The sequence below is a fragment of the Silene latifolia genome, chromosome X (genome assembly GCF_048544455.1).
Source record: "Silene latifolia isolate original U9 population chromosome X, ASM4854445v1, whole genome shotgun sequence".
In the NCBI taxonomy this organism is placed as follows: Eukaryota; Viridiplantae; Streptophyta; class Magnoliopsida; order Caryophyllales; family Caryophyllaceae; genus Silene; species Silene latifolia.
Genome location: NC_133537.1, coordinates 332,282,029 through 332,301,011, shown reverse-complemented (window position 1 = coordinate 332,301,011; position 18,983 = coordinate 332,282,029). Strand labels below are relative to the sequence as shown.

General features: G+C 34.8%; 1 protein-coding gene and 5 non-coding genes across 8 annotated transcripts; all 6 read left to right on the top strand.

Annotated features, from left to right (window-relative positions):
* Window positions 1-273: 273 nt before the first annotated feature.
* LOC141625736 (small nucleolar RNA R66) lies at window positions 274-351 on the top strand. The gene has a single exon (XR_012535500.1). It is a non-coding gene; the product is annotated as a small nucleolar RNA R66 (small nucleolar RNA).
* Window positions 352-467: 116 nt separating this feature from the next.
* On the top strand, window positions 468-539 carry LOC141625770 (small nucleolar RNA snoR118). The gene has a single exon (XR_012535530.1). It is a non-coding gene; the product is annotated as a small nucleolar RNA snoR118 (small nucleolar RNA).
* A 245-nt stretch (window positions 540-784) lies between these two features.
* LOC141625774 (small nucleolar RNA SNOR75) lies at window positions 785-867 on the top strand. Its single transcript, XR_012535534.1, has one exon. It is a non-coding gene; the product is annotated as a small nucleolar RNA SNOR75 (small nucleolar RNA).
* Window positions 868-942: 75 nt separating this feature from the next.
* LOC141625771 (small nucleolar RNA snoR135) lies at window positions 943-1,091 on the top strand. The gene has a single exon (XR_012535531.1). It is a non-coding gene; the product is annotated as a small nucleolar RNA snoR135 (small nucleolar RNA).
* A 47-nt stretch (window positions 1,092-1,138) lies between these two features.
* On the top strand, window positions 1,139-1,234 carry LOC141625735 (small nucleolar RNA Z103). Its single transcript, XR_012535499.1, has one exon. It is a non-coding gene; the product is annotated as a small nucleolar RNA Z103 (small nucleolar RNA).
* Window positions 1,235-12,895: 11,661 nt separating this feature from the next.
* On the top strand, window positions 12,896-18,229 carry LOC141618703 (serine/threonine-protein phosphatase 7 long form homolog). Of its 3 annotated transcripts, XM_074435788.1 has the most exons (5): window positions 12,896-13,141; window positions 14,820-14,902; window positions 15,921-17,237; window positions 17,559-17,944; window positions 18,000-18,229. In XM_074435788.1, the coding sequence occupies exons 2-4, from the start codon at window positions 14,825-14,827 to the stop codon at window positions 17,856-17,858; spliced, it is 1,695 nt and encodes a 564-aa protein (XP_074291889.1). In that variant the 5' UTR covers window positions 12,896-13,141; window positions 14,820-14,824; the 3' UTR covers window positions 17,859-17,944; window positions 18,000-18,229. The 3 variants fall into 3 exon arrangements, with proteins under 3 accessions (XP_074291889.1, XP_074291891.1, XP_074291890.1); XM_074435790.1 differs by lacking the exon at window positions 18,000-18,229 and having other exon boundaries at window positions 16,539-17,237; window positions 17,559-17,927; XM_074435789.1 differs by lacking the exon at window positions 18,000-18,229 and having other exon boundaries at window positions 16,396-17,237; window positions 17,559-17,927.
* The last annotated feature ends 754 nt before the right edge of the window (window positions 18,230-18,983 follow it).

Sequence of the window (18,983 nt, the reverse complement as noted above, 5' to 3'; positions counted from 1 at the left end):
TAAAATGTTTTGGACTTGACACCATCAGTAAGAAGGTCCAAACTCCAAATCTTCTATCATCCAAACCTTGATCTTCCACCTCCATATAAACCCTAAACCGTTCACTATATATACAGAGTGTAAGGCGACCGTCATATAGCAACTCCATCCTTGCCTCCTCATCGATGAGTTTTAAATTTACCTCTCTTCCTCCTTTTTAATTTAATTATTGTATGTGTTTTTCTCTAATTCGTAAATTATTCGTTTGTTTAATTGATTTGATTTTCATGAGGGTCCTGTGATGCTTTAATCTTTGAGACCTGAGATTTGTCAATCTTTGATGACAAACTTACAAGCATGTTTTCTGAGGTCACCCTTCAATTCATCTTTTTTATTAAAACTTCCCCCACTCCAATCAGACGGAGTGAGTTTTATATCAATTTTATTAATTTTAATTTAAACTTATTTACTCTACTTTCTGAATTAATTGAAAAGATGAATATGCACTGGGCTCTGATTATTGATGCATAATTGCTAGCCTAGAAAGCTACTTCTGATCTCTTCTTATCCTTGTTAGTATTATTTCACAGATACTTGTGTAAGGCGGTTTTATACAAATTTGTCGTGAAACCGCTTTATACAAGACTAACTCTTTTATTAATTTAATGTATAGACGATCCAGTGATAATTGAATCATCAGAACTGATAATCTAATTGATGACAATTTAAATTATATCATTAGCTGAGGATCTTCTATTGCATTGTATTCCAATTTATTTTCCTTTTGTAAATTATAACGGTGAATTCTCGGTGATGATTAAACTAAGATGACGAGTCTGATATCCATTCAAAATCGTGAGGACAAAACGAGGCATTTGTCTGAGAGAATTCACTACATGTTTACATTTGATTGTATATGTTTTTCAAATATTGCTCGTAATTTATGTTTTTATATATAATATAAAAGCAAGGATTGTGTGTATCGGCGTGGTGGTTTATAATACGCTAATTAGCCGAAAGATTTCCTTGCAATATTAAAGTTTAAGGAGAAGATGGGCAGTTGTGTTTCATTCTTTCAATTGATTTTTTCAACAATCATCTTCCCCAAATTTTTAATTTTTTTTATTGAAATTATGTTTAATTTAATTTAATTATAGAGATGGATATGATGATTATTTCCCCAGATGATCGAAGTTGATTAAACTGTGCTATTTTTAGTTTCTCTTTTGAGAACCAAGCCAGTATTCTGATCCATTCTTTTTTCTTTTTAACTAATTATTTCAATTTTATTGATGTTTACTGTTCTTTTAACTAATTTCCTCGTCACCTAATTATCTTCAGATCTACTACAAAACTTGTATTCTACATGACTAATTGCGGATTATTCGTAATTTCCATTTAACCTGCAACTTGTTTCTTACATGACTAATTGCGGATTATTGGTCTAATTCTTAGGAAAACTGTAGAATTACCTATAGTTATAGAGTGAAAATATAAGAGAGATGATACGTAACACAGTATATGTATCTCTCTCTCATATTTTAACTCTGCTGTTGCTATTTGCTACTTCATCGGAAACTGGGCAAAGGAAAGACAATTTTGCAAACGCCACATTGTGCTTTTCGCCTTGGCGCCTAGACTGGCTCTCGAAGGGCTGTTAAATAACACAAATTCTACAAATTCTTGTTTGTGACGGTACATATCCATCACTCTTGAGTGACGGATATCATTTTACCTCACAAAGTATCCACTTTTTCTTTCTCTGCAACACTATTCATGTGGTTCCCTTTCTCCACTAACCCATTTTGTTACCATTTTAACTCACAAAATATCCGCCACAAATGGTAATCCGTCACAAGGGAGACCAATTTGTTAAATAAATGTGCAATTTCACCAATACTAGTTCTTGTCAATTGGACAATTCAATCACTTGTAATTTGTACTCCATACTAACCATATGAACAAAGCTGCATACTCGTACAAAATCGTACAATAGACACCCTAACATTTGTAATTGGTACTCCATACTAACCATATGAACAATCAACACATACAAAATAATTGCCAAAAAAACTTGTTAATGTACCAGTAAGCGAGCAGTGGTCGAGCCAGGGGGCTGGCAGAGCACTTCCCACTCTCCAAATCACGAACATGAAAAATATAAATTTTTTAGTTAAAAACTTTCATTTTTTTGAGTTTTCCTTATTTTAATGCCCATATTTTTTTGCACCCTAATTAAACAATTTAATTTGTCACTGTTAGTCAAGACATAATCACAAGTTTTAATGTATAAAACAACACATGAGAAGTAATATAGGTTATACAATTATGATCATGTTCTTTTAGACTGATTGTTTGAACTGAGCTGAACTAAAATAATAAAAATAATAGAAAGATTGTAATAATAAGTGAAAATTGTAAATTACCACCTACTATTTACCGTATTTTACAAACAATCACCTTGTATTGTGTTTATTACAACTTACCACCTACATTACACGACATACATCCAAACTACCACCGTATTTTATTCCCGATCATCAATTTACTTAAGTCCCGACTCGTTAAGTTAATAAGCTATAAAATGACTAAAATACCCTTACTTTAATTTACTTAAAACCCTTGCTACCCTCTCTAGTTAAAAGACAAACAAAATCTCAGTCTTTGAACCCAAAATACAATTAAAATCAAATTAAGTCAAATTAATTTTGAAGAATCAAAATCAATCTGGCAAAATTGTGAGCACCTTCAGCTAGGAGAACCAACAATCATTCCTCCCACCATCTCCTTCCCACCACCACCTCACATTCTCACCACAACTTCTTCACCGTAGCCACTTGACCACCACCCTCCGCATCGCTATCCTAGACATGCCATTTCATCGCACCACCAGATTTGCCGCCTTTCTCACCACGACCTCCAAGTTATCGCCGCCATCACCCGAACCCATAAAATCCCCTCCCCTCTCACGAAAACCCAAGATCTACAAATTTAGTGGGTGGTGGAGACGCTTTCAAAGACGGGTGATAGATGAAGAGTTAATTTATTCCCAATCCAGCCATCTATATTCTCCAGACCTACCATCTTCTTCATCTTCACTATTCTTAGCCGTTTATGGCGGTTGATGAGTTACCTCAGCAAATATGTGTCGTGATATTCTTGGCTTATAGTTTGAACAGCGAAGATTGAGCCTTAGTAGTGTCGATAAGGTTGGTGGAAATTAACAAAAGAGAGTAGGATAAGGTTGATTATGATGATGATGAAAGAGTTTTCCATACTAATTTATGGTGCTATTAGTTGTGTTTATGTTGCAACCAATTCTTAGAGTTCTTTCAATTTTGGGGGTTTTGTGTTGCAATTCAATAATTCACAACTCATTTTTATGGGTTTTTTTTTTTCTTTTTTGGAGGATGAAGGTACTGATGATGAATGAATTATAGAGTGTTGGTGATGGATAAAGTAGTTTATCTTTTAATTTAGGGGTAGCAAGGGTTTTAAGTAAATTAAAGTAAGGGTATTTTAGTCATTTTATAGCTTATTAACTTAACGAGTCGGGACTTAAGTAAATTGATGATCGGGAATGAAATACGGTGGTAGTTTGGATATATATCATGTAATGTAGGTGGTAAATTGTAATAAACACAATACAAGGTGGTTGTTTGTAAAATACGGTAAATAGTAGGTGGTAATTTACAATTTTCACTAATAATAATAACAATAATATAGAGTATATAAATAAGTATTATAATAATACTAATATTCAAGTTCGGTTCGAAAATCTCACGAGCAACTAGCTTTTTTTACCATAATTTGTTTTTTTCTTACCATGTTTTTAAAATAATGTAACCAAAAACATGAGTCTCAAGTCTAGTAGGCTCGTATGATCTGAATTCGATAAGATAAATAACCTAACATTTTAGAGCATCCGCAAAGGTGTAGAATTACCTTCACATATGCACTTTTTCTCCTTATATAGGGAACATAACCAATCAGCGCGCGCACATCCACCCACCCACCCCCACCCCCCTAATTCAAAAATGCTAGGAATACACGGCGTGTACCAGGCCTTGGTACACGGGCCAATGAGCGCTCGCCACGTGTAAAGGTGAGTCAAAGATTCTTTTTTTGTTTGGAGGGAAAAATGGGAGGGATTTTTTCGGTTTTGGCGGGAGTAGTATTGGGAATAACCCCAATATTAATTAACACATATTTTAATCTAATCTCCATAATTAACAACACTTATTTTAATCTAATCTTTTTAATTAACACTTTATCTCTCATATTATTTTCATTACTTAAACAACTGTAAAATTAAAATTAAATACAGTAACTTATACTAGAACAAAAAAAATACAATGATTAATATTGTAAAATTAAAATTTTCGAAACCTTATTTTTTAATACTCGTTCAACATCTACACAAAAAAAAACTCGTTTAACATTTGATTAAATGGCGCTTGATTTTGATCTCAATAACTTGTATGAAGAAGGTGAATGTTCACGAGCAGCAGAAACAAAAGGCAACGGTGAAGCAGAATATAATGGCGATGTTGATTTAATGAGAGAGTATGTCCAGTTGTATGGCGACGGTCCAGTGGATGATGATGACACCGTCGGTACTGCTGCTGAGAACGACAACATTGTTGAATCTGTTGTAGGTTTGGCTTACAAGTCATCTGAAGAACTCGCAGCTTTCGCCCATTTATACGCATATAAGAAGGGGTTTTCATGGTACATTCGCACTAATAAACTCTTTAAAAAGTACAAGGAAGACGGTGTTTCAAAAAAAGGTTCCTTTAATAATGAACCGCGGTATCATATGTATGAAAGATTAAGGCTTTGTTGTGGTCATGCTGCTAAAACCACGGATGTCTGCAATGTTTACATTGAGTCCCGTTATTTTGACGATGAAGACGTAGTGAAGATAACGCAATGCCATTTAGAGCACAACCATGAGATGGATCCTAAGAAAAGCCGGTTTTTTGTTGGGTTTAGACATATAAATGACTACTTCAAAAAGAGGATGATGATCAATGATGCGGTATTTCAATATTTACAAGTCGTTGGTCTTGGAGGGGGGAGGTAATGAGAACCTTGGCTTTAAGTTTAGTGATAGTCGAAACGCCATCAATCAAGAACGAAGACGTAGCGTCATAGATGGCGATGCTAAAGAATTGAAGGCATATTTTGAGTAGATGAAAGAGGAGGATCCTAATTATTTCTATGCAATTGAGCTCGATGATTTTGAGGCTCCAATGAATGTTTTTTGGTGTGATTCACGCTGCCGAGCTATGTTTAAATCATACGGAGACGCTGTGACGTACGATACAACTTTCTTGACGAATGTGTAAGGCGTTATATCTCAATTTATCTGTGTTAAAATTTTATTTTGATTAATCGTATTTGTTTGTTTGGTTATGTAAGAGTAGGAGTGTTTTACGGTGCTTCAAGAATTCATAAAATTAAAATTAAAATTACCAATTTAATTGTACTATAGAAATTATTATGATTAGTGATTTTATTTGTTTGGTTATGTAAGTATAAGTTTTGTAGTATATCATTAATCTGATAGAATAAATCATGGTGTTACAGGTATCGCATGCCTTTTTCCCCTTTCATAGGGGTGAATCAACATGGGAATTCAATTGTTTTTGCTTGTGCTTTGGTTACGCGTGATTATGAAGAAAGTTTTGAGTGGGTTTTTGCCAAGTTTTTAGAATGCATGGGTAAAGCTCCATCAGTTATATTGACAGACCAGGAAAGAACAATTGGTAACGCAATTAAAAAAATCTTCTCCAACACTCACCACAGGCTCTGCCTTTGGCACATATTGAAAAAGATTTCAAATGGCAAACCTAAGTGGTATGTCAATGGGTTTGATCGCCAATTTGGAAAAACACATTCAAACAGTACTTGAACAAGAGTTGAGAACGATGAAGATGATTGTTGGTGCGATTGAAACTCGGAACTATTGTTATGTACAGGGCGTTAAGGTGATTGAAAAGGAAGCGGATGATCTCATACAATCCTTGTTTGTTTCTTATGGAAAATGCATCGACCTTAGGAAAGAATTTGAGGAGGATCTAAAAGCTTTAAAATCCTTAAATTAGTAAGGATTAAAAGAAGTCCTTAATTAGATATTCATGTATTTAATTTCCAATTAATATCTATGCATGTTTTATTTTTATAATATTATTATGTTGTACTTTTCTTATTTAAGTTTATCTTAATATTACTTCAATTTAGTACTATCATGGTTGGGTTTTCTCTTCTACCCCTTTTATATTTTGTTCGATTTTGAATGTTAACTATATGACGTCATTTTAATTTCGTACTTGAACAAGAGTTGATAAATAAATATCGGTTTTAAATAGAGTACATAGTAAAAAAAAATTAAAGCAAAAAATACTCGGAATTATATTAATTACGTAAGATTTATTAAAATACAATACATTGTACCGGAAGAATTAAGGACAAGTTGTCATTCCCTATAAACATTAATTTTAAATCAACTTCCACTTGTTAATTTTAATTTATAATTAAAAAACCTCCTGTGTGGCATATGAAACGACACGACTTACACTTGTTATTTATATACTACATATATTCAGTAAACCCTAACCACATCTACTACCCAAACCATTATCTAATTTGATTTGTCTTTCAGTATTTCCAAACCTCAAACCTTTAAAACCTAAACTTAAAACTTCCTTCAAAATAATGGATCGGAACATTACCAAAACATTGATAACAATCGAGTACAACAAATGTTTCATAAATCGCTTAGAGGAAATCGAGAGGAAGAACAACCTATTCCTTGTTAATGTTCAGATCCCACTCAAGGTGGTCAAAGATCATGGCTTTATTCCGGAGTTGGAGAAGATGCAGGCAGATATTGCATCTGCTTTACAAGACCTCAAACTAGCAAGGGAGATGAAGATCAAAATCATGGAAGAGAATGCCTCCCTAAGAGCCTCTATTTCTCGTTTCAATTCTATTTAATTTAGTGGGCATGCATGATGTCACTTATATTAAGTATGTAAATATTAAATTTGGGTTTTTAATATTTTCCATTTCAAACAGTTTTATTAACATCGATTTTCTCTGGTTTCGATATAACATATGAATATCTATTAGTAATAGTTAAAAATGTGGGTTGATTTTCCTATTAAGTACTCCGTATAAATTATTTTGATTTGACTAAACACAACACAAAAAGAATTAGAATTAGAATTGATTTGATTTGATTGTATGTGTCGTGTAAGCAAGCAACTAAATGACAGAAATCTAGCATGCATGCATGTTGATTTGACTTCCAGTTGACAGGATTTAAACACATCATCACTAATTAGAAACAAAAAAATTGTCTTTCTCCCTATTATAAAAGAAAAATGGCACTATTTTACATTCATCTACAAAAATAAAACTCTCTTTACAACACAAACCCTAGATCTCATATATACTTGTAAGGAGGACTCCAACCTTGTTACTAATTCATTCATCATTCATCAAGGTATTTTAATCACTCTTTCTTTTTTACTACTCATTTCATTAAGGTATTTAACCATTCTTTCTTTTAAATAAAATCGTTTGTATAAGTTTAAAACCGTAAACGATTTTTGCATGTATGTGACAATCAATTTAATAACTCGTCAATCATAATTATTTTTTAATTGAATATAAACGGTTTATGTCCATATTGGCGATGGGATATGAATGGTTGTCATCCAATTTTCTTTTTACATAACGTTTTATTTTTAATTGTATGAATTTCAGATGGTTAGAAAGTTCATTCCTATATTAGTACAATACACTATCAATCGCAGAAACAAACTCGCTCGGTAGCGAGTAGGGATGGCAGTGGGTCGGGGACCCGACCCAGACCCTGAGGGTCGGATCCTAATGGGTCGGGTATGGGTCTCATTTTTTCAGACCCAATGGGTATGGGTCGGGTATGGGTCTTAAGAAAATATTTCGGGTCCGGGTCCGGGTCTAAGTTATGAGACCCATACCCGACCCTTAGACCCTTTATTAAAGAAAAAAAATTCAAAATTACTTCTTTTCTGAATTCATACTGGCAGACTGTAGAAACAAAACTAAAGTCTATTTCTCTTCTCTCATCCCATAAAATGATAAAACTCAACCAAACTCTTCTGACAATATCACCACTCCATCACTGACACAAGAAAACCACGACAACAGCACTGATACGCGATCGACAACCACCTCTCTAATAGCCACCACAACCACCATTAACGACAGATTAATAAACTTATAATGTTAAATTAGTATGATTTTTTTTTTTTTTTTTTTATATTATAGACCCTATAGCATAATCTTGTTACTAAAGTGGTCAAACTCGGACCACTGTAGACCCAGACCCTACCCTTACCCATAGGGTCCGGGTATGGGTCCTCAAATTTTAGACCCTTACGGGCCTGGGTCGGGTACGGGTCCAAAGGGAAAATATCGGGTCGGGTCCGGGTCTAGGCGGACCCTACCCAGACCCTACCTATTGCCATCCCTAGTTGCGAGAGATTGACACTCAGTTGGCCGATCTAATAGACCGAGCGTAGGTGATAAGGCAGCGGACAATAAGTAGAGGGATGAAGGACGTGCAGGAAAATATGGAAGCTCTTATACATGAAGTGAAAGCTAATCGTGAACAAGTGGTGATTGAAATCCGGAAAATTGAGTTGGAGTTTGATCAACTTGAATTTCTTGGTTTTTAGTTAGGTTAAATATGGTTTATATAGTACGTATTTTGTAAGGATTAAAAGATTGGTTTATACTTTCCAATGGATCTATGATTATCAACTACCCATTTTCCTTTTTCAAAGTCATGTTATTTTTTTTAATTACTATCTTACGTTCTTCGTTAAAAAAATACTCGTAATTTACCAATGTGTGACGACTAAATTTAATCCAAAAACAATCCCGTACATGAGTAGAACACGGCCAAACGAGTAACAAACGCCACAACAAGATCTTATGCTGCTACAAATCATGATGCAATTTAACTTGGTAGGACTGACCATTATTCACTTGGGCCATTATTATTCATTTACCATGTTTCTATGTTAAAAAAACCAGACCATTAGGAATGTGGCCCCAATAGGGGAAAAGCCCAATCAAAATAAAGGTCTTATATAACAATTTGGGGTCATTCTATTTATCAACTAACTTACTTGAGCCTTCGGTAACTAGACCCATTATTACTTCCTCAATTGGGCCATTTTCATCGATTCATTTTAGTCGACCCATTTACTTCCTCATTTGGGCCATTTTCATCGATTGATTTACTTGGGCCGTCAGTTAGTAGATGTCATTTGCAATTTGCAAAGTTAACACATTACAAATTAAATTTTTTCCTTCTTGCAATTAATTCATTTTAAGTTTTTAACACCAAAATAATCAAGCATAACAAAACGAGACCGAAATTATTTTTGATCGACAACGGATATTGGACAACTATCGTCACAATACAAATTTAGATCAACAATGAATAAGAAATAAAGCTTCTTCTCTTATTTATGTAGTATTATCACAATACAAATTGATAGTAATAATACAAATACAACCCATGAATAATACAATAACCGACGAGCTAACTTTTCTGATTTAGTAGCACGTAACTTCTGAGATTTCAATTTAATATTTTCCGATGTCAATTGGCGTAACCTATCTTCCAGAGAGTTGTTTAGATCAGTCAACCTGTTCATGTTCCGATCAACCTCCACGCATTCATCTCATACGAAGTAATCACAATCTTCATTCTAAAGATGCATTAAAAATTAATTAGAGCAATAAACATAGATATTATACTAATTAAATTATTTTGAGCTATAAACATAAATATACCTTCCATAAGGGACAACGATAAAAAAACCTTCCTTTGTTAGGTCCATTTTTCTTCACGAGTTGACGGATTGGAACCAAGTTATGATAACAATGTGAATCGCAAGAACAAGATTGACTAAAACTCATATTTGAAAGATGATGGTGGTGTGGATACAATTGAAATATAGTATGAGATTTTAATAATTAAATATGATTATTAGATTTGGAAAAAAAATATACTAATTTTTTTTTATGAATTATTAGATTTGGGAAAAAAAAATATACTGATTTTTTTAAATTGAGAGAAACGATTTTTTTTATGGATTATTAGATTTGGAAAAAAAATATACTGATTTTTTTAAGTGAGAGAAACGATTTTTTTTAGTTAGAGAAAAGAATAATGGATGGTTAAAATAAATAACAACATAAAATAAATATAAGAAACAAAAATTAATTAGTATAGAGATTAGTATAAGAAAATTAGATTAATATTGCTAATGATCTTTGGAAAGTGTAGCAATTAATAAGTTGTCTCTTTTTGAATTTGAAATTCAAAATTTTCAAATTTATCCCTCTAAAAACTTATTTGAAAAAGATTCCATATGGACCCTACCAAACTCCACTTGGCGTGCGCTGATTGGCCTGTGTACCAAGGCCCATGTACACCCCGTGTACATGTAGCCTTTTCGCTCCTAATTTGAGGCTCCACCCTCATTAGAGGAGGTTCCCAAATAAAAGTAAGGGTAAATTGTATTCCTTTTGAGGAGATTCCCAAATTTTATATGTAAATGGGGAGCCTCATTATTACATAAATATAGTTTTAAATTGGGGAGGGTAGATGGAAAAATTAGTGAAAAATGTGATTGGACGAATAAGAAAAAAAGAGATGAAATATGGAGAAACACATTATTGCGAATGCTCTAAATTACCAATGTGACAAAGTAGGAGAATTGATTTTAATTTCTTATTCCAATCGAACGAAGTGAGTTCAAACTTCAAATTATAAGCCATTTGGCCTATTTGAATTATTAGCTTGCTGCTCGGGGCAGAGCTTGGCTCATTCACCCTCAATTAACATTCTTCAAAAGTCAAAACCCGAACTAAATTATACTCCCTCCTATCCACTCTTTTCTTCCTTATTTCCTAAAACGGATTATTCAGGTTTTCTTCCCCTTTCCTTTTTGAGATAGTTTTTATTAATATTATACTCTTACCTCTTTCCACTCATCAAACCTCACTATATATTTTATTAATATTTAGTTCTAATTATTCCTACCTCTCTCCAATAACCAAACCCCACTCATCTCCTTTATTAATATTTAATCATAATTATTCATACCTCTCTCCAATTACCAAACCCCACTCATATATTTATCAATATTATACTCCCCACCCTTAATCTTCGTGCCCACCTCAAAGGGGAAAAAAAGGATGGATGGGACTACTATGGGAGGGAGTATTATTTTAATTAAAATAAAAAATTTGATATAAAACTATAAATTTCTAAATTTTTTTATTAATCCTATTATTAGATGATGAGTTGACCTATATTTTGTATAAGACGATTGTTGTTATTACTTTTGTGACAAAGAAAATTGAAAAAAAAAAATATATAAATTGAAACTCATTAGTTTATGCTCCATTAGAATATATTTCAACTAATGACTCAATTCTCTTAACCAATTTTCAGTTCTAACTTTTATTTATTCAAGCAAAATATAATGATGACAAATGTAAACAATAATAAGGTATCAATAGTATATAAATAATTTTATAAAAATATTAAACTTTAAATACTGTGCATATATTGCCCGGGATCTAAACCAATTTAAACAAATAAATGAATTGGATAAAAGGAATACAATTAAAATACTATCACACAAATTTTCATTTCACCGACATTACTCACCCCCTACTACTAAGAGAATAAAAATTCTCTTAATTTTCCCGCCTAAATAAAATATCCTCTTAATTGGGCCTTTTTTAGATACTCTAATTACCTTGACAAATGGGCTATAAATTGACAATCTTAAATAATATTTCCTTCCCTATTTTAAAACTTGGGAGAGACGGTCTCTCACTAAGTTATTGAGAGACCAATCTTTCGTACCCTTTTATTTGTATTTTGTACCCCTTTTGTTGTTGATCGTAACATAGTAATTTCGTACCTATTTACATAATAAATGTACCCATTTTATCATTAATCATGATTTGTATCTATTTTATTATATTTAGTACCACTTTTTTTCTTAAAATTGTACAATGGTCTCTCAATAAAGCTTATTAATAGACCGTCTCTCAGGAGACCTACTCTTTAAAACTACCTCAAATAACATTTTCTTTTCTTTTCATTTTTATTATACTATCAAATTTTCTCTCTTTTTTTTTACTCATTGAAAATAACCGTGTCTTTTACAATTTCCCCACAAACAGAGAAGATGAAATGCGTTCAATTGGAATATTAATTACGGAGTTGAAAAAATTTAACTTTATCACATAATAACGATTATAACCCTAATTAAATATATTGCGTTTCTAGAGTTCTATTTGCTCGATTGAAAAATTCAATACCTTTTGTTTTAAGAAAGTTGTCTGTTTTAAGACCGTTATTGTTCATGATTAAAGATTCGAACTTTCGACCACCTTAAATATTTGTTTGCCCTCTTTAAAATTATAATAATAATATAATTTGTTCGTACTGTTTTGTTGCGTTGCAAAAATAAATGTGTGAAGAATATGAATTTTCTAAACTTTTATTGTTCATATTACTCTCGAGCTATCATTATTTGAATTCTCCGCATTATAACTGCAATAATTCCTTTAGCAATGTCTTAGCGTTAAATACAATTATATAACTTTTATATTTTAATTTACTCTATAGATATGTCAAAACTTAAAATGCTATGCATTTGCACGAGACCTATCCTAATTTTAAACTTAATCAAATAGGAGTACATAACAAATCACATGATGATAAAGGTTATAGTATATATCTTGAAATTCTCGAACCCGTCTTAAATCTTCTCAAACCAAGCGACTCCATATGATATCCACCAACATAAGTACCAAATCCCCCACACTCAAGCTGACCCTAATCCTCCAACATCTGATTAGCCTGAACAACAGCCATTGAGAATTATACGGTGGCACATTTCTCGCCGCCGTCTCGAAACCAAAACAACCTATCCCTTACGACCCCTTGATCGTCACCACCGCCGCCGCCACCGCCACCGTTCACGGTATCAGCCATGAATGATTTCCAGCAAAGGGGTAGGAAGTTCATCAATGTATCTAGCATTTCGCCATTTCGCCACATCTCTTGGTAAAATCCTCACTTCTCCTAATTCTTCATTTTTTGTACACGGTAAAATATGGAAAATTACCGCGGTAATTAATCCCCCTTCATTTTCTCCATATTCGTTTGTCCTTTGAGTAAATTGAATTACTCTTTTTATTCTAAGTGATGTTCGTCGTTTTTTTCTTGGGTTTGCTGGGTTTAATGGAGGTTGTTTGGCGAGTGAAGCCGGTATATTAGAATTTGTCTGCTTAAATTAATCGAGCTGCGGATTGGCTTGCCAATCAAGTAGTTACTTCGTCCCCGATTACTTCATACTTGAACGCTCCCCCGAATGATCTACAGTCCATCCTCCAAGAAGATTGGGGGTAGTAGATTGGTGAAATTTTAGCATATTCAAGCTTTTAGTATGTTTGACTCAACAATTCACTAAAGTACATGTTTGGTAAATGGCATATTGAAACAGTAGATTGAGCTCCAATCTACTGTTTTCCGATTCACTTTAGTAGATTGTAAAAAAATGAAAATGTCTATAATTTACACATGTATACAACAATCTATTTACCTAAACCCGCTAATTATCAAACACTTATGCTAAATCTGCTAATTATAATATTTTAGTCAAACATGCCAATCAAATCTGTCATTTTTAATCACTAACCAATCTAACCTACTAGTTATAATCTGCTGAGTACCAAACACTGTCGCTAGTTAGTTCATTTTTTTTTGGGCTTCACTCCTCTTATGTACCCCCCAAAAAAAATTGAAGAATTTTTCTGCTTAAATTGAGTTCAAATAATAAAATCCAAGCTAATTAGGAGGGCGTTTGCCGTTTGATTCATCTAGGGTAAAATCAAGAAAGAAAATAATGGGAAAGGAATGAGATTAGCCCAAATTTAACTTGTTTGGTTCCTCAATCAAACTGAATAAGACAATCCAACAATTACCCATTTCCTCCCCCTACGAACACCAACCATCACAAATATGTAATGGCGTCATAGTTGCTAGGCTGCTCATGTAATGGCGTTTGTCGTCCATATAGTAGAAGTTCAGACCAATATGTTGACCTCTTCTACTCTTGTGTGGAGCTCTATGTCTCATACTCCCTCCGTCCCGAGTCAATTCTTGTCCTTGGGTTTTGGCACAAAAACCAAGGAAAGAAGAAGGGACCAATTACTAAATGACAAGTGGAACAAATTGAGTGTGAATGATCAAATTGTTCATCAAGTTCATTCTTAAAATAGAAAGGATAACAACTCATTGAGACACCCAAATATGGAAAAGGACAACAAATGAGCGGGATAAAGGGAGTATCGTTTAAGTTTCCACTTAGCTCTGAACGAGGCTAATGGATATCATGGGATGGTCCAAAACTAGTATTAATCTTAATATTAAGAGGGGTGGAGGGCGACCAAAGTCATCTAGAGTCCACCATGGAATGGATACATGCTCAATGCTTATGTGTAGTTTGTGTGGTGAAGGTTCACAACAAGCATAGTTGTTCATCAAAAGCAAGTTCTTCGGGTCCTTTGTGGTAAACTATATATTTGTAACAGATTAGCTTAAGTTTGGATTTCGTATTTGAGTTATGGAGTTTTTATCAAGTGTGAATTTTGTATTTAAGTTTGAAGTTTTCATTTAAATTTTGATTTTGCATCCAATTTTGAAGTTTGTCGTATTCGTATTTGTGTTTTTTTTTTTTAAGATTAAATGGACCCGGGCCCACAGGATGATACAATTCTTACTCTCCAATCAAGTCACAGAAGCGAGGCTATATGGAAAGGAGAGGTAACAATCACATTGTCATACTAATTATCTTTTAGTGTCATTTAATTTAATTACTCTAAAAATTTTCATTTATTGTACTCGAAGGAGTTTAAAGCGGGATGGTTGAAATGGAAGAGTGCTTCAGGGTTTCTATGCGATAAAGATATGCCCCAAAGATTAAAGGGAAAATTTTATCGCACGGCAATTAGGCCTGCCCTACTTTACGGCTCTGAGTGTTGGGCCGTGAAACATTGTCACATTCAAAAGATGAGTGTGGCGGAGATGCGCATGTTGAGGTGGATGTGCGGACATACAAGGAAAGATCGGTTAAGGAATGAGGTGATTAGGGAAAAGGTTAAAGTGGCGCCAATAGAGGACAAGATGATGGAAAACCGACTAAGATGGTTTGGCCATGTGAGAAGGAGACCTATGGACGCACCCGATTAGGGAGGCCGGAGACTTGGAGAAACAGAAAAAGGTCCCTAGAGGGAGAGGAAGACCGAGACAGACATGGTTGAGAGTGATAGAGCACGATATGAGAGTTCTGGGGCTTGAGGAGAGTATGGTGACGGAGAGGGCACAATGGAGGGAAAGGATACATGTGGATTTTTAGTATTTGATGTTTTTTGACAGATTTAGTGTTTTTATTTATTTATTTAATTTAAAGAAATTAATTTATTTATTTTTCTCTCCTTTATTACACACTTTTTCAACAACCACTTTCTTATAGATTTTACCTGGTTCATTCCGGATCCTTAACTCTATTTCGGTTTTTAAAAATCGTTTTAATCTTTTCTCTCGATTTAAATTTTAAGTTTTTATAAAAGAAAGACGGAATTCGATTTTAAAACCCCTAAGTTCACCTTGACTTTCCATTACATTCTCGTTCTCCCTTTTGTTTTTTACCTTCCCCTTTTTATTCGCATTTTGAGGCGTGCGTTCACCCATGGACGGTTCGAAAGGATGATTCATGTCAGCCGACCCCAAATTATTTTGGGATTAAGGCTCTGATGTTGTTGTTGTTGTATTGTACTCGAAGGAGTATGGTGTCCTCACATGTAGAAGCCATTTAAGGATACTCTCAACATTTCCGGTACCTGAACCTGTCACCAATTTCATTAGTAACACGCAATTTAGTGGAATTCAGAGACTTTGTTACGTGCCAATAGACAATGACTTAATCACCGCATTAGTTGAGCGGTGGAGAGAGGAAACCCACACATTCCACTTGCCTTTTGGAGAGGTAACAATCACATTGCAAGATGTGGCAGTACTATTCGGGTTAGGAGTAAACGGGAGACCGGTTACGGGTAGTAGTGACCATGTTTGGGTCACATTATGTGAGGAATTGTTAGGACTTAGGCCAAGTACCGCGGCTTTGAAAGGTTCAAAATTGAAACTAACATGGCTTCATGACAATTTTCAAAACTTACCAAACAATGCAAATGAGGCTACGTTGCATTGCCATGTTAGAGCATACTTGCTTTACTTGATTGGAGCGGTATTATTTCCAGATAAAAGTGGAAATACCGTGAGTTTGCTATTTTTACCCCTTTTGGAGGATTTGACCCAAATAGATGAAATCAGTTGGGGAAGTGGGGTGCTTGCATGTCTATATCGTAACATGTGCAAGGCAAGCAAGAAATCGGTTTGGCAGATTGCTGGTCCTATACTATTACTACAGTTATGGAGTTGGGAGAGAATATCAATTGGACGTCCGATTATCCGCAAGTCACATGTCGTTGAGGAGGAAGGAGTTAACTATCCACTCGGGTCTCAGCTGCGGGCTGGGGTTGATCCTTTAGGGTGTAAATGGCTTCGGGTACACCGATATTATAAGGATCATAGACTTGGACTTAATGTGTTAAGGGACCTATTAGACAAAATGGTGGAGTTGCAATTTGTGTGGGTACCGTATACTACTACCGTCCTCCAAAATCTATCCCCTAGGTGTAGTGAAAATCAGGAAGAATGGCTTGTAATCACGCCACTTATTTGTTTTGAGGTGGTTGAATGGCATTTACCTAATAGGTGTGTTCGCCAATTTGGTTGGCATCAAGCAATTCCTTTACCGTGCAACACACGTGTTGAATTGCATGAAATCAGTCGGAAGGGGGATAATACAACAAATTATGCCGTGATACATACAGAATCAATTGGGTTATGGAATAATCGAATGAACAAAAGGGTTCAACCTGGAAATCGATATTCAGGTTTGATGGATCATGACGACGAGTACTTGAAATGGTACCATGCCATCACCCGACGCCTCATTAGTCCCCTTAGCAGCATGGTTTATGATGATTACGAAAATCATCATAACTACTACCCTACTGCGGCCGACTATCAGACACTTGTAAGTTTTCATTTACTTTTTTTTTTTTTTTTTTTTGGGTGACGAGGGAACCCGCAGCCGCTACCTTTGGTCCTTTGGTGTGCAAGCCACCCGAGGGTGACAAGCTCGAAGTCTATTAGGCATGGACATAGGCCAAGAATGCTCCACAAGATTTTGCTCTTGGGGAGGCTTGAACCTGGGTCTTCTGGAAATTTCACCCAAGTTTTAACCACTAGACTCCACCCGTGCGGGCAAATCGTTTATTGTATATTTACTTTATTGTATATTTACTTATGTAGCTTTTACGCTTATATTTCTAATAAATTGTTTTACGTATTGCAGACCGAAGGTATCATATTCAACTATAATACAACGACAACAATGCTCAACAACATGCCGGATGATGTCCCTTTAGGTTATTACGCTATGATTGAAAAGATGCATACTATGTCGCTTAATGCTTTGCGCAAGACAAGACAAGGCCACCTTATTGGAGATGAAGAGCCGAGAGAGTCAACCCCACCAAGATATGACTTCCGCCAATTAGAGCACCGTCAACAACACAACCCAAGCCAAGAGAGCGAAGGACGAGAATCATCTTCAAGACCACAAAAGAAAGGTAGAAGTCGTGGGGAACGTTAGAATTGTACTGTAATAGACACGACTATTGTGGTTGATTTGGGTTCTTATGAATCGTATTGTACTCCGTAATAGACTTAATTAGGTTTGTATTAAACTTCACAGGAGCGGTTACCTTTTTTTCTCCAGATTTTCCCACCCTAGCGACAATGACTACTCGACTAGTGTGAATTTCACAAGCAAAGCAGGACATAATGGTCTGCCTGTGTAGCACCATAGCAAGTTGCTGTCTGAGACAACCGTCTATAGTAGAATATAACTAGTCGCTTTCCCAAACCGCGTAAACCAGAATGGTATGCTCGTTGGGATCATAAGATTTCGAATGTAAAAAAAGTCTTCAAAAGAATTATAACGTCTTCCTGTTGTCTTTATTAGAGTATCTCTCAAGGTTTTCCAAATTTGACAAGTCACACATTATCAAAATAGTGGTGTTCTGAATATTTGCTAATATCTTAACCAAGAGAGGGACGTATAACCTATAGTTTACAATTGTCTTAAAACTAAGAAAAGTTGGTGAACAAATAGTGCATGTCTTCATCTTCCTTTCTCTCTTTTTGGTACGTCACGTGGATTAGTCAGCTTGAAAGTGGATCCGTCTATAATTAAAGACGAGTCAAATAGCTTAAAAGTGGTGACATTTTTGACCCCACCACCCCACTTGTTGTTTGTCCTATTAGAAATGTGGTATTGTATTTGACCCGTCTTTAGTTATAGACGGATATGTGCCGTATCTAATGAAATTTTGTGATAGTGGATACTCCGTACCAAAAAGTTTTTCCTATTTTCTTACACAAAATCTCATTTGTGGCGGCATGTATCCGTCACTTTGGAGTGATGGATACCATTTTTCGTCACAAATGACCCAAATAGAGGAGAGAGGGAAGCACATGGGGGTGCCCCCACCATGTCCCCCCTTATTCGTTTTGTGAGTGGCATTATCCGTCACTTGCTCCGACCCGTCTTAAGCTGACTAATTAATTTTCTTATCATGCCGACTTGATCCGTACATTTTTTTTGTTTTGCTCTACCTGCTTTTCCACGACATTCTAGGCAGTAGACAAATCAAAATAAATACCAAGCTTGAAGATGAAGATACATATTCAGTTATTCACCTAAGGGTGAGCAAAA

Excerpts from the sequence above, each read along its gene's own strand:
- LOC141618703 (XM_074435788.1), top strand. The coding sequence starts at position 14,825 with ATGGACCCGGGCCCACAGGATGATACAATTCTTACTCTCCAATCAAGT. Across the intron at positions 14,903-15,920 it reads AGGCTATATGGAAAGGAGAG|GAGTATGGTGTCCTCACATG; the intron begins GTAACAATCACA and ends TTGTACTCGAAG. Across the intron at positions 17,238-17,558 it reads CGGCCGACTATCAGACACTT|ACCGAAGGTATCATATTCAA; the intron begins GTAAGTTTTCAT and ends TACGTATTGCAG.